Consider the following 13,334-nt stretch of genomic DNA (forward strand, 5'->3'; position numbering starts at 1 on the left):
CTGAAAAATTAACAAAATATTTACTTTGAAATAAATAAAACAGTTTTCTACCAGGCATTCAGTTGAAGAAATACTTTCACGTAAATATCTGTAACTGACAGTACTGCCTCCAGTCAGTATTTGAATCAGATATCAAAACTGATAGTGACAGATTCTTCCATTTTTATCCAAAGACAAAATCCTTCTGTTGAAAATTATCGTTAGAATTCAGAAACTTCTTTAAGTGAAATGGATTTAGTGCTGTACAAAACAGCTCTAGTATATGGATAAAAGTTTCTCTTTAGCTGCAGCCATATCTCTGGCTTGGGTGATGGGATCTTTAAATTAGTACGGCACTCTAAGTACCCTTTTATATAAATTAATATTATTGTGTTCCCCTCACTTTGCAAAGCACTGATAGTTAGTCCCATGAAAATGAATGTAAACTCTTCTTGACATTTTATCTTTTTCTATTTTTATTCAGTCATATTTCTTCCCCAAACTATAGAAAGACCTTTCTCAAGAGAGTCTCATTTAATTCCATGGCATGTGAGACATTCCTTTTTTGAAAAGGCAAGCAGCTGATATAGCATGCTGTAGCACAAAAGGAGTAAGTTAAAATGCCAAAAAATATTTCCAGGGAAAGGAAGTCAAAATATAGTGATATATGTCCTGTCACTTAAAGGCCACAACCATCTTGTTCTAGTTTATGATGACATGATGCTATAAGTGATAAAGGCAATTATAAACTTAAGAACTATACTCCCATCTTATTATTTCTTAACATGCACAGATTGTTTAAACATTTTTTGGGTAGTAATCAATGCATTGCTTAGCATGTGGTGCTCTTCTTATACCAAGCAAAGTTACCGATATATTTGGTAATAACTTCTGAATCTGACAGAAGGAATGTTAAAATGAATAGGTGTGACAGAAGACCTCTCAGAAAGATGTTATTTAAAGGATACTCACTGCTGTTTGGATTGTCACCTATAATATGATGTCGGCCACTCCAATACCAAAGCAGCAACGTAGCGTCGCGTGACCCAGACACGATGTAGCAATCACCCCCAATGTAGGACTCCGACCTGGCAAGGCAAGTCACGACATCCCAGTGGCCAAATACAATCTGAGTTAATTTTCCTGGTGGGAATGCAAAGTCATACAAATTCAGTTTTCTAAGGTACTTGCAGCATTTAGAAATCATTAACTATATAATTAATATTCAGTTCAAATGTAACTTTTGTCTCATGTCCCGTAATTAAAGATCACTAAATGCTATAACAAGATTAAAAAATCACAAAGATAAAACTTTTTTTCCACTTTTTTTTCGTTCCCATTGAAGGCTATGCTCTGTGTCAATCCATAGTCTAACCCTTATCTCTGAAAATCAAGTCAGTGCTGCAGTCACTGAATATTAAGTGGAGTTACGGCTCCATCAGTATTTAAGCAATGGCATTAGAACACTATTTATGAATTTCATGAGTGATATGAATAAGACAGCACATGAACTTTTCCATAATTGTGCTGCATTATTATATTAAAAATGTGTATTTGTTTTATGTTAATGTCAAACTAAGGTTTACTGTGATTATCACCTCCTCCTTTCTATTATTGCAATTAGTTTTTAGCAATATATTGAGTGATATTAAGCTAAGTAACCAGACAAAGCAACAGAATATTGGTTCCTGTAGCAGGATAATCCGCCTAATTCCTTACTACATGAAATAAATAGAGCTAGAAATAAGACATCCATGAAAATATTGTAACAAGAATTTTGGTTGATCCTTTCGATATTATAAATTTTCTGAAATTAACTATGGTTTTCAAAAGTTACCATTAATAAAACTGCATTCCATTTCATTTTGCATCCTTTGTCTCCCATTCAAAAAAACATCTTAAAGTTATCATGCTGAAACAATAATGAAGGATTTTATAAACTGCCCTTTATCATTCATGGATGGGTAAGCACAAGCATTAGATATGGTACTATTAAGACGATAGTCTTTGTACACTTTGTGACCCAGGAAGAACCAGAGAGCTGTATTTGAGGTCACCTGTTTCTGTAGAATAAACTCGAAAGCTCTTGTCCCAGAAACCACAGATAAGAATGTAGCGATTATCTGCCGTGACCACAAAGCAATGCGCGTTGATCTGGATGCTCTGATCCACAAGGTCTGTGATCTGCCGTTTGTTCACACCAGAGTTATTGGCTGTAACGAAATGCAAAACACATTTTACATGTAAGCCATTCCAACACCTTCCTGTCATCCATTTACAGGAGAAAATGAATACATTTAACTTTCAATGAACTGTGAATTTGTTGTTGAGTAAGCATTTTGAATATGAACATTTAGAGCTGTCTATATGTGTGTCAGAAATACAAAATTATTGTGAGGTTTCCAGTTTCCCTTTGAATAAGAGAAAAGATTTTACAAGAGATGACAATTTCTTATATGCTGCCTGATGCACTGCATAATACATGGTAATAATTTTAGTGCTCTGCAGAAGTATTCCCCAAACCAATCTGAACTAGGGGAAAAAGGCAAAAGTCCATTTAAAATATGAAATCAATATTAACAAGAGTCAAGAGAGCCAATTCTTGCTGGTTGGTATCTCTTCTACAGCCAATAGCTTGTATTGTGTGGCCTTGACAACCTCATACCTCCAGATACTTAACCACATTAAAGACATAAGGATTCAACCAACGAATGAGGGGGAGACCTCATTGTGGTCTTCAACATCCTCGCGAGGGGAAGTGGAGGGGCAGGTACTGATCTCTTATAAATGACCAGTGACAGGACTCAAGGAAAAGACATGAAGCTGAGTTAGGGGATGTTTGGGTTGGATATCAGGAAAAGGTTCTTTACCCAGAGCGTGGTTGGGCACTGGAACAGGCTCCCCAGGGAAGTGGTCACAGCACCAAACCTGACAGAGTTCAAGAAGCATTTAGACACTGCTCTCTGGTACATGGTGTTACTCTTGGGGAGGTCCTGCACAGGACCAGGAGTTGGACTTGATGATCCTCATGGATCCCTCCCAACTCAGCATATTTTATGATTCCATGAATCTGTTCAAACCTATTGTGATTTTCCAGTACAGTAAAAGTAAGTCTTATCACCCACTCCTCAAGCAGGGAGCTAGGCCATGGATGGTAATTTTAAGAGACAGTGACACCTAGAAACTCCCCTAGACAGAGAGAAAAGGAATGGTTCATTCATTCAGCCACCACCCCAGCTGCCAAATGGAGCTGTTAAGAAGGATGTTAAGAAGGACTGGGAGTCCCCAGCTAATGTGCTCTGTACTCCCTGTGAAACAACAGACAAGATATGGCAACACAATAAAGGTGTATTGAATCTCAATATTAACCTTCTAAAAGTTCGGTATATAATCTAAGTTAATTTTATACACTCCATCCAGTCTCACTGGAGAGGAAGACATTTTTTCACATGACAAGTCATCTCACACTGTAATAGCTGTCTAAGTGCTAGACAAATCCAGAGGAGAGTTTGTCTTTCTACAGTAGTTATTGGGGGAATCTTGACAACTAACTTCAGTTAAATGAAGATAGGTGAAATAAAAATCACTCTGAGAAATATGTTTCTCCTAACATAAGAACACAACTTAATGCAGACAATAATCTGATTTTTTCCCTATTTTTTGCTATTCTAGTTAAATTGCTCACAACTGCATGAAATAAGAGATTCAGCCAAAAAAACCCCCACTCCATCCTATCTTAAAATTGCTTGTGGAAGTTAATATCATGCTTACATGCATTCTAAGAACACATATTTAAATTACCAGACCCTCTATGTCCACCAGCTGAAAGATAATGAATAACAAATTACTCAAATTTCCAGAACAGGTGGGCGCAATAGTTGTGCCTTAGCTTGTGAAAAAAAACTAAAGAGAAAACCACTGTCATTATATGAGATCAAATGAAGCACACAGAATGAGAAAGATAACTCTCCTGTGGTACTTCTATGTAAATATTTTGAACATGAATATTGACACAGGCAAAAAAGGAACTTTATATCTGGCTATGTTTAAAAACGTATTTTTTTTCTCAACAATGCTACAAATTTGTCTCTAACAACCTACCCTGTCCTCAATTTCTGTTTCAAATTACTGAAAAAATACCCCTACAAATCAAATAAGTGCAATTAATGAGAATTTATGATCGTTAGGAAGCCCTGCAATCTAACAATTTTAGCAGATGATATTTCTCAAACAATTCACTTTCTCAAAGATTCTGGATTTTAAAGAATACTATCAATTTAAAATTCAGTCTTTTCATTATTAAATTAGTACTGCCAACTAAATCCAAATCATGAAGTGAATGAAAATAAACAGAACTTCATCCGCACTGATAAACATAGTGCTGGCTATAAAAAAAGAATATATGATAACTCCACAGGACCCTCACATTTTATTTTACTAATGTGACCTGATAAGAGAACAGAATTATAGATTTGGGCTGACAGTGTAACTGACTTAATTGGTTGTTTCTTAAATACCAGTTGCTGGTGATGTTAATAACAAATAGCACTCATGTAATTAATTCAGCATCAATAGCTAATGCTTTTAGTTCTCCAGGACCGACAAGAATAAATATTTTCCTATTTTCTGTGTTAAATGAAGCATAACATACAAATATAGCTTAATCAATAATTCCTGAAAATGCCAATTTCAAATATATTGCTACATTTTCATCTTGACATACCAATCAATGGATCCATTTCAATTGGAAGATGATGGGCTTGATCCAAAGAGTATCCTGGGGCTCCTCGAAGGCCTACACACCAAAGGAAGAATGAAGCACACAGAAACCTTTTGACGCAACTTTTCTAGGTTTAAAAGTTCATTACTGAATTATTATATATTTTTTAAAAGTAACTTTTTACTCTTTGTTTTATTAATATATTAAGATTTCTTCCTCTGTGCTACAAAATATGTATTTGTTAATTCTTTTGTAATGTAAAAGTAGCTATAAATATAGACTTGCCAACTTCATCACAACTTCTGCAGCCACACATATTCATTAAATAACTCATTTAAAATTGTATGAGACAACCTTTTTCCTTTTACATTTGAGCAGAGATCTTAGTACAGAAAATAAAGTTAATTAGATTAAACATTGTTATGAGTTTCTTACATATGGAAACCTGTATGTGACAGAAACTTGGACCTTTTCATGGATTTATCTAAAATTTTTAGCTGTAAAACTCTAGGCTACAGTAAATGTGCCACAATTATTCCTGTTAATTCTATTCTGAGCAGTCCTTAAGATGTTCAAATGTGCATAAGGGCCTACAAATTTAGTGTTATCTGCTCTCATGCACAGCTAACATTGCTTTGGCTCTTTTGAACAGCTTCCCTGGTACATAAATCAGATTGTCACTACTGAAAACACGATTTTTGTCACAAACTGCCATGTTGCACAAGAATACCCTCTATAATAGTACATACAGATTTCTGGAGGATAAAGTGCATTTTCTACCACTGAAATAGACAGCTGGACTCCATCTGTGTCCTTGAACAACTGTTTTGAAATGTTCGCTTGGTTTCTTTCCTCTCCCCCCTCTTGGGCTCAGTTTAAAGGCACAGAAAGGCACAAAGTTAATTTCTGGGCATAGGGGATACACATCATAAAGTCACCCCAAGATATTCAGCTAGCTCTGCCATTTGCAGACACTGATCTGAGAACTTCTCCTTCCCTTCTTTCTGTCTCTTCTTTCAAAACCCAAACAGTTTGGGACAGATCTGTACTGGTATTAACTTAGATTCATTCAATTGTATTATGTCTATGTAAATGGTTCTTGCTGTTTATTAACTCCAAAGGTCTACATACACTCTACAACAATTGGTCTTTCTGTAGATAAACCTATCCTTTAAACTACAGTTATGCTTTATTAAAACAATATTATGTCAATAGTAGGAGATTGATACCCTGTCCTGGACTAGCCTCCTGGAAAATAAACAACATTGCCAAGCAAGATGTAAAAGTTAAGAAAATCATTACAATGACATTTGATTCTCTAAACAGTTTCATTTTCCTCTCTTCCTATTATAATATATTTAGAAAGTATTCTTGTTTTTGCAATTTAGACCAGAGGTTTACAAATGGTGAGAAATTTAATTTGTGGTTGGTTCATGCCTTGAATCCTGAATGTTTGCAACATGACTTGTGATTTACAAGAGTAAAGAAAAAGAAAAACTAAAACCTTACTGTCACAGGCATCATAAAGACCCACATAAATTCAGCTAAACTAAAGGACTTCAAATGACAGATTTTAAGGAAACCCTTGAACTCCAGCATACTGCAATATTAATGAGACTAACTCCTTCACAGTAAAGTACAGGTAGGAATTTTGGCTTCTCTTGACTTGACAATCTGGATGAGAAAGAACTAAATAAGCTTCCTCAAACAGAGGAGACATGAATGATGACAGGTATAGAGTACTTGGACTGAATCCCTGAAAAATTGAGGGGAAATAATTAGGAATAAGCCAGTCTATGTTAGTCAAAGGTGTATTCAAATAACACAGGATGGTTTCTGCACCTCTGAATCATTCCTGACATTGGAATCTTCCATTGAGGACATTGCCACAAAATACTTCAAAAAAATGTTTTATTTGATTTTTTTCCCCTCTAGATTTTTCCCTTTTGTTTTAAAGAAATGGGAAAAACTTTTTTTTTTATATGTAATGTAGTTGCCCCTGATGGAGTATTATAAATGTTTCCAGATATTGCAGCATAAGGGCTATCACTGCAGGAAACTACCTGAGAAAATGTAACCTGTTTGTTCCCTCATGTACCTCATGGCCCCACCACCCATTTAGCGATGCCTGGAACAGCCTTAGCATCTACATGTCCAGGTGACATGGACAGTCCTAATGGCAATATGGAGAGGTGAGCAGAAGGGCTGGAAGGGAATTTTGGGATGGCCTGTTGGATGGGCTTTTGTGAGGGAATGAGGAAACTTCTCTTCAGAACAGTCCAGTGTCCGGCTGCTTAGGCTTGCTTAGGATCCCAGATAATCCAACAGTGACCCAGGGGAAGGCTTATTACAAGATCCTGAAATCTCTCTCAAGCAGCACATAGGGATGTATGCTCTCTAGCATGCCAGTATGTATTCCTGAAACCTGGGACATATTAATATTGGCTGTGTCAAGAGCAACAGCAGTCTCCTGAAAAGCATTATATCAAAGACTGATCCTGAAGTAACCACAAATCGATTGGCTGCCATGGTGATGTGCTGCTGATAAGGAGAGTGTTTCTAGGAATGGCACCAGAGAAAACAGAAGCTGTGATTATTTGACACAAACCAGAAGAAACAATAAATTTTGGTGCACAGGCAGGTGAGTGAGCTAAGTTGCACTCAAAATTAAAGCTGCATTGTTAAGGTCTTCAAATTTGAATGAAATGTGCATGTGAGAACCTACCTACTGTGTTGTGCCACCGATTGACTGCAAACAGCCTGCTGCAAGTGACAGTCACCACGGCAGGGATGGTCAGGTGGGGCAGCGTGTTGGCTGCCACATGTGTGACAGGGGAATTTGATGGGAACTTCAGCACCATGATGACATCCTGCTGCATCTGATCTTTAAACATGAGGGGGCTCTGTGGAAGGAAACACTGTTGAGTAGAAAGGAGAAGAGAGCAGAAGAAAACAGAAGGGATAACACAATTAGTGAGGAGGTCTGAGGGAAAACAAGGTTAAAAAAGAGCAGGCAAGCATGTGCACATACAGGGAAAACAACACTACCTGTGCATCTACTCTAGTGATGGAGGAGAGCAAGATCAGAAGCTATTATTGGAACATTACACGAGGATAAGTAGAGAATAGGTATGGTAAGGGTTATCATTACTGGGTGCAAAATGACCATTAGCATTAATTAGCATACAGTAAAATGTAAAATTATTCAGTAGTTAATATTCATAAAATAGAGACATGTCTTAATGAGTTAATCAATTAACACATAATAAATATTAATTCTCTAAACTACAACAGTTGAAAAAAGAAATTTTAAGAGTGACTCAAAAACTCACAGATGTTTAATTTTTCTTAATGAATTCCTCATATGAAATACAGCACTTCCAAATACAGACAATTTAATTCTATGTAAAGCATATGCTTATTAGGGAGTCTGTAACCTAATAAGGTTATAATAACCTAAGCCTGTTTCCTGATTCTACAAATGACACAACTGTTTGTACATGGACAAGGATAGTTATTGAGTATTGGTTTTAAGGATTTTTTTTTCAGCCACTGTTAAAACAAAATGAACTATTTCTAAAAGGTCAAATATTCCTTTCTGCTTATTGCCTTTAATTATTAAAAATATATTATCCATATCTTAAGAATATAAAATAAATATTATCTAAGTTTGACTTGTACACATTACTTAATACAACAACCACTTCCACATCAATTTCCACTTTCCCAGTGTACTAGATAGAACAGTTTCCTTGTAGATAGATCAAATGATTGAAACTACTGCATGTATTACTGTTGATTTACAAAGCTTAAAAGAAATATCTAGCTCTAAGCATTTTATCAAAGGCACTCAGGGGCACAGAGATCTGTCTTGTTCAGCCTGGCTATTTCATACAATTCTTTACAAGAAGCACAAAGAGGAAAGTGATGGAAATGAATTTTGGAGTTTGAATTGAAACTCAAAATATACGTTTCATTCTCCTGGGGGAATGGGTGGGAGGATTCCAGCGTGATTTGAACTCCAATACTTCATTTTTGTCAAGCAGACATTGTTCATAAATCAGCCCCTAACAATGCATCCTTTAAAACAGAACAACCTACTCACTCTAAGTAAAGCCTGCAGTCATTCCACCACTTGCAGAAACAAGAATACAAATACGTACTTATCAAGTTTATATTTATTAAGATGGAGCCTTCTTATACAGTATCAGTAAGGAAAATCCAGGACTGTATGAAGCTACAGCTAGTCACACCTCCACCTTGCTCTGCTAGAGCTCTGTGATTTGTTGCTACCCAAAGCAAGCATGGCTGCATGGGCAGTGTGGGGCATTAAAAGTGTTGCTTTAATGAGTACTTTATGACCTACAAGGGATCCTAAGGTTCAAAGGGAATGCATTCCCAGCCAGCAGTCGTGTCTCACCAGGTGCATGGCAGAGCTCCGAGGTGGATGGGGCTCAATGAGCAACTGCGATGGCGTCTGTCCAAAGTTCTGTATCTGCGCCTCCATGGCCTGCAGGCAAAGGAGAGGGACTGTCAGGAGCAATATGCATCAAGGAGAGAGGTCAACACACTGTGTGACAATGCAGGCATATCCCAAGTCAGCCATGAAAAAAGTCCAGAAAATTCACCCGGTGCTCTCCTCCCAGGCTGCAGACTCATCCAAGTGTTAGTATTTTGTAGACAAGCTTTGCTTCTCCTTTCAAGCATGCTTCAGTTAACCAACTAACCATTCTCATCTCCAGTAACTGGCATTATATGTGAAAATGTTAACCTGTGAGGACATGTAGTACAGGTCTTGAGAGAGCCTTTGGTTTTTTTGCACTAAAAAGAACATATATACCTTAATAAAGTCCTTTGTAAGGAGGAAAGTATGAGGATCTCTAATAAAATAAGCCTCTGGAATCTTAAAGGGGGGAAAAGAAAAGAAAACTGAGAAAGAAAATTTATGTATGAAATGTAATAAAAACAAAATAAGTACTATTTCAACATTAGTAGGTGAAAAAAATGCCAGAAACAGGCACATTGTCAGGCACATTAAGACTAATGTAGAAACCTTTCCAATTTGCATACATTCATTGAATATTTATTTCATCCTTAATTTTATTGCACTTTTTCGTGGGCTTTCAGGCTTCATGGTTTAGAAATGAAAACTTAGCAATTTAAATGCATTCTTCAAGACAAGTCTAATTTCAGAATAAATCTTGACTAATTCTATAGGTAGTAGAATACAGCACATATACTGAAATGCTTCTAATCAAACAGTTCATTCAAACAAAAATATATCTAAGAGATATTCTCAAAAACTTTGGTGAAAGATTGTTACTTGTAATAACAATTGTTACAGAATATTCCTTTTTTTTTCAGACAGGTATTTATTTGACCTTGTAAAATCAAGAATAAAGCATTCATAGAAAACGAAACTGTCAGATTTTGAAATGCACAGTGCATTGTGTACCCATATATGTACTGTACCCTGAACTACTGACCCTTAATATTTTTCTTGTGAGCTTTATGAATTTTTCATTGGCTACACAGAATTAACATGAAAACCCACCAAAAACTATCTTGGTAAATTTTGTTATTTCTTTCAGACATAAAACCATAAGAAGCATGATAAATACTTCAGGATACAGAAGAATCCTTTTAATGCACATATTTTGTCATTCCTACAAGCCAATCTGTGCTTTCCTCCACTTCACAGCATAGATATAAGAACAGATGTCAGAGAGAGATTTCCTAGCAGGTCACTGATGTCCACCACTCTTAATGCCCTAGACTGACAAGTATATAATGGAATACCACAAACAAACATTTCCTGATAAAGAAACATAATGCAAAGTCCAGTCAAGCAGCTGAAGGACTTTCAATGGATTGTAGCCCCAGCACATCTGATGCCATAATTATCCTGGTACAGGTGATTTCTTGTTTGTTGAGTAATTCAGAGTGAACTCCAGCCTCCAAGGCACAGACTGTTTCTTGGGAACTGGTGAGCATCTCAGGTTTTATTAACATCATTTAATGATGAATAAATTTATAATCACAGATTAATTTTATACAAACACATTTCTGTGGGCATATGTGTGTACATGTGTGTATGTCCATACAGCAGCTATCTATATGCACAAACAGTACAGTTTGTGCATATAGATAGCTGCTGTATGTATATACAAACAAACAGATACAAACAGTATCTCTTTACACACTGTGTAAATACCTTCACTCATGCAGACATTTTTTATACAGGAATACAAAATTCACTTCAAGTCATATAAAGATAGTATTTTCTATTACATTCAGTACTTCAGAACTGATTTGCCAGGTGAGAAGAAGGGAAAGGAACTATACTTGTTTGGGAATTTCATTTTCAAAATTAAAAATACTAATATTAACAATATCAGTATATATCAGTGTGATATATACTTTCACACATATCTGTCAATAATATTTTCAGAAAGTAATTTCCATTTTTTCTTTTTTTTTTTTTCCAAATAATTATCAAGGTTAATTTAATTCTAATTTTTGAAAGAATTCTGCGTTGAAATAAGAGTGTGAATTGTTTTTGGCAGCAATAATGAAAAAAACCCAGTTCTTCCTCTCCTACCCTTTATAGTGATCCCTTAAATGATACTATGTTCTCTCGCAGGAGCATAGAAATGAATTATTAATTTTTTTCAGTGCCATCCAGTTCTAATTTATACATTTACTTTCATGTTGTCCAGTCTTGGCAAATTCTGATTGTTTGGCTGTAAATTCTGCACAAGTAAATTTTGCTGGCTTTCCCTCTTGGTTCAAGTAGATTTATGGAGACAATAGAAGAGGAGAAAGAGAAGTAGAATACAATAACAAACTAACATGAATTTTTCAGATTTTGAGGAATGGACACTTAAAATATAATGGTCAAAAGCAGCTGTTATTTTACAGCTGAAGATGTGTTCGTAAATGCTCACATTCTCTATGCTCCCATAATTTTAATACATTTAAGTTAATGTCAAGTCTTTTTGTAAGCAGAACAAATGCAGAACCAAGACCTTGATACTCAGGGAATATTGAATATTTTTGCTGGCTTGCATTTACAAGACAACTGCCTGTCCCCCACCCCATGGATAGTAATGTTATCCTTTTCAGTCAAAATACCATTTATAAAACTGACACCGCTTAGAAGCATTAAATAAAATGAACAATGTTTATTTAAAAAATACCCATAACATTCAGCTACTGCACTGAGACTATAGTCTGCACAACACCACTGCTGTGCACAGCTACCACTGGTATTGCTCTCTGGAGCTCACAATACTCACAAAGGACAGAAAAACCTTGTCAAAACTTAACACAGAAGATAAACATAATCACACAGAGATAAAGAGACTGGCCCAAGGGTATTCCTAATGCTGCCTCCGATCAGATAGCTTGACACAAAATGAAAAGCAGGTACAAAACAGATCTGTGAATAATAATGTAATACATTGATTTGTTTACAAGAGAACTCTGGCTGTATCTAAAATTAATCTGAAAACTGGTAAGTGTACACCATGGTTTTTCTTGAGCTGTAAATCATCAGACTTTAGATTTATTTAATGGTCTTAAACATTTCATTCTAATTAATCAATTCCTTTTCTCCCATCATATCTTGAGTATTGTGTGCAAAGTGCTACACCACTCCCTGAGACACACATTCTAGTCAATTTAATACAAATTTTAATAAAATCAAGTTTATTCTCATTTCACCTTCAAATGGCCTTCAAGCAGAAACAATATAAGTTTGGAATTCAGTGGCTGCCAGATTTAAAGCTTTCAGAACAGCAAAATGGCAATTATATTAGTTTTCTCTTCCTCAATAAGGTGTTGCAGAAAAGCTATTTAGTGAGTTGATTTGAGATTCCCTACTGTTTTTAATACACATAAAATGAGATTTGTACTCCAGACACTTCAGGGAGTATCTGTTAGGATATGATCATGTATTCAGAAAAATAAATTGGCTCTTAACATATTATTTGATAATAATAGGTCAGAATGAGAAAAAACAATCTGTAAACTTGCTGGCAATTCCAAGTTTAAAATTAGTTGATCTCACACAAGCTGATTTATGCACTCAAGCAACACACAAAACTGCATATGACTTAATAATAGTCATTTACCAATAATATAAAGAAATATCTATTATACATTTGCATACATTTTGGTCAAGAAATCAATATATCAAATAATCAAATCTTATGAATAATACAATGATCAATATCCTCAGTGTATTTTGCTCAAAGAAAATAAATTATTGGTTTCCAATTTTTATGCTTAAAGGTAGACTGTACATTCACAAGGACACTGGGATGCTGCCCTGCACCCTGGAGGATGAGGCCTTAGCATCAGTTTCCCATGGAATGAAGAGTTCAATGCATTTGCTTTGCTCATTATGCAGTCTACTGAAGTATCTGGGTTTTATTTCTTAATTCTGCTTGAAATAAATACAAGTATGCTTCCAAATAATACAAGCACTCTGTTTCTTTAGGTGTAAGAATTACTTTTAGTAGTCAAAGGCAATGCCTCCACCAGCAAGAAGTGAAACAACAGAAACAGAGCTGCAGAGCAAAAGAGTTGCGAAGAGAGGAGAGGAGAGGAGAGGAGAGGAGAGGAGAGGAGA

General features: G+C 35.7%; 1 protein-coding gene across 9 annotated transcripts in view; it reads right to left on the bottom strand.

The window, feature by feature from the left end:
- The window catches only part of NBEA (neurobeachin), a 388,857-nt gene that overhangs the window by 15,740 nt on the left and 359,783 nt on the right, over positions 1–13,334 (bottom strand). For 6 of the 9 annotated variants that reach the window (XM_017731325.1, XM_017731319.1, XM_017731324.1 and 3 more), the window contains 5 exons: positions 9,120–9,209; positions 7,425–7,617; positions 4,703–4,774; positions 2,037–2,192; positions 952–1,122 (listed from right to left, as the gene is read on the bottom strand). In XM_017731325.1, coding sequence (XP_017586814.1) covers positions 952–1,122; positions 2,037–2,192; positions 4,703–4,774; positions 7,425–7,617; positions 9,120–9,209 — 682 coding nt within the window. Of the gene's footprint in view, positions 1–951; positions 1,123–2,036; positions 2,193–4,702; positions 4,775–7,424; positions 7,618–7,654; positions 7,790–9,119; positions 9,210–13,334 lie in introns of those variants that run through there. The other 3 variants (XM_017731323.1, XM_017731320.1, XM_017731326.1) reach the window with 2 other exon arrangements.

This window comes from Corvus brachyrhynchos, unplaced genomic scaffold, assembly GCF_000691975.1.
Source record: "Corvus brachyrhynchos isolate BGI_N302 unplaced genomic scaffold, ASM69197v1 scaffold103, whole genome shotgun sequence".
Taxonomy (NCBI): Eukaryota; Metazoa; Chordata; class Aves; order Passeriformes; family Corvidae; genus Corvus; species Corvus brachyrhynchos.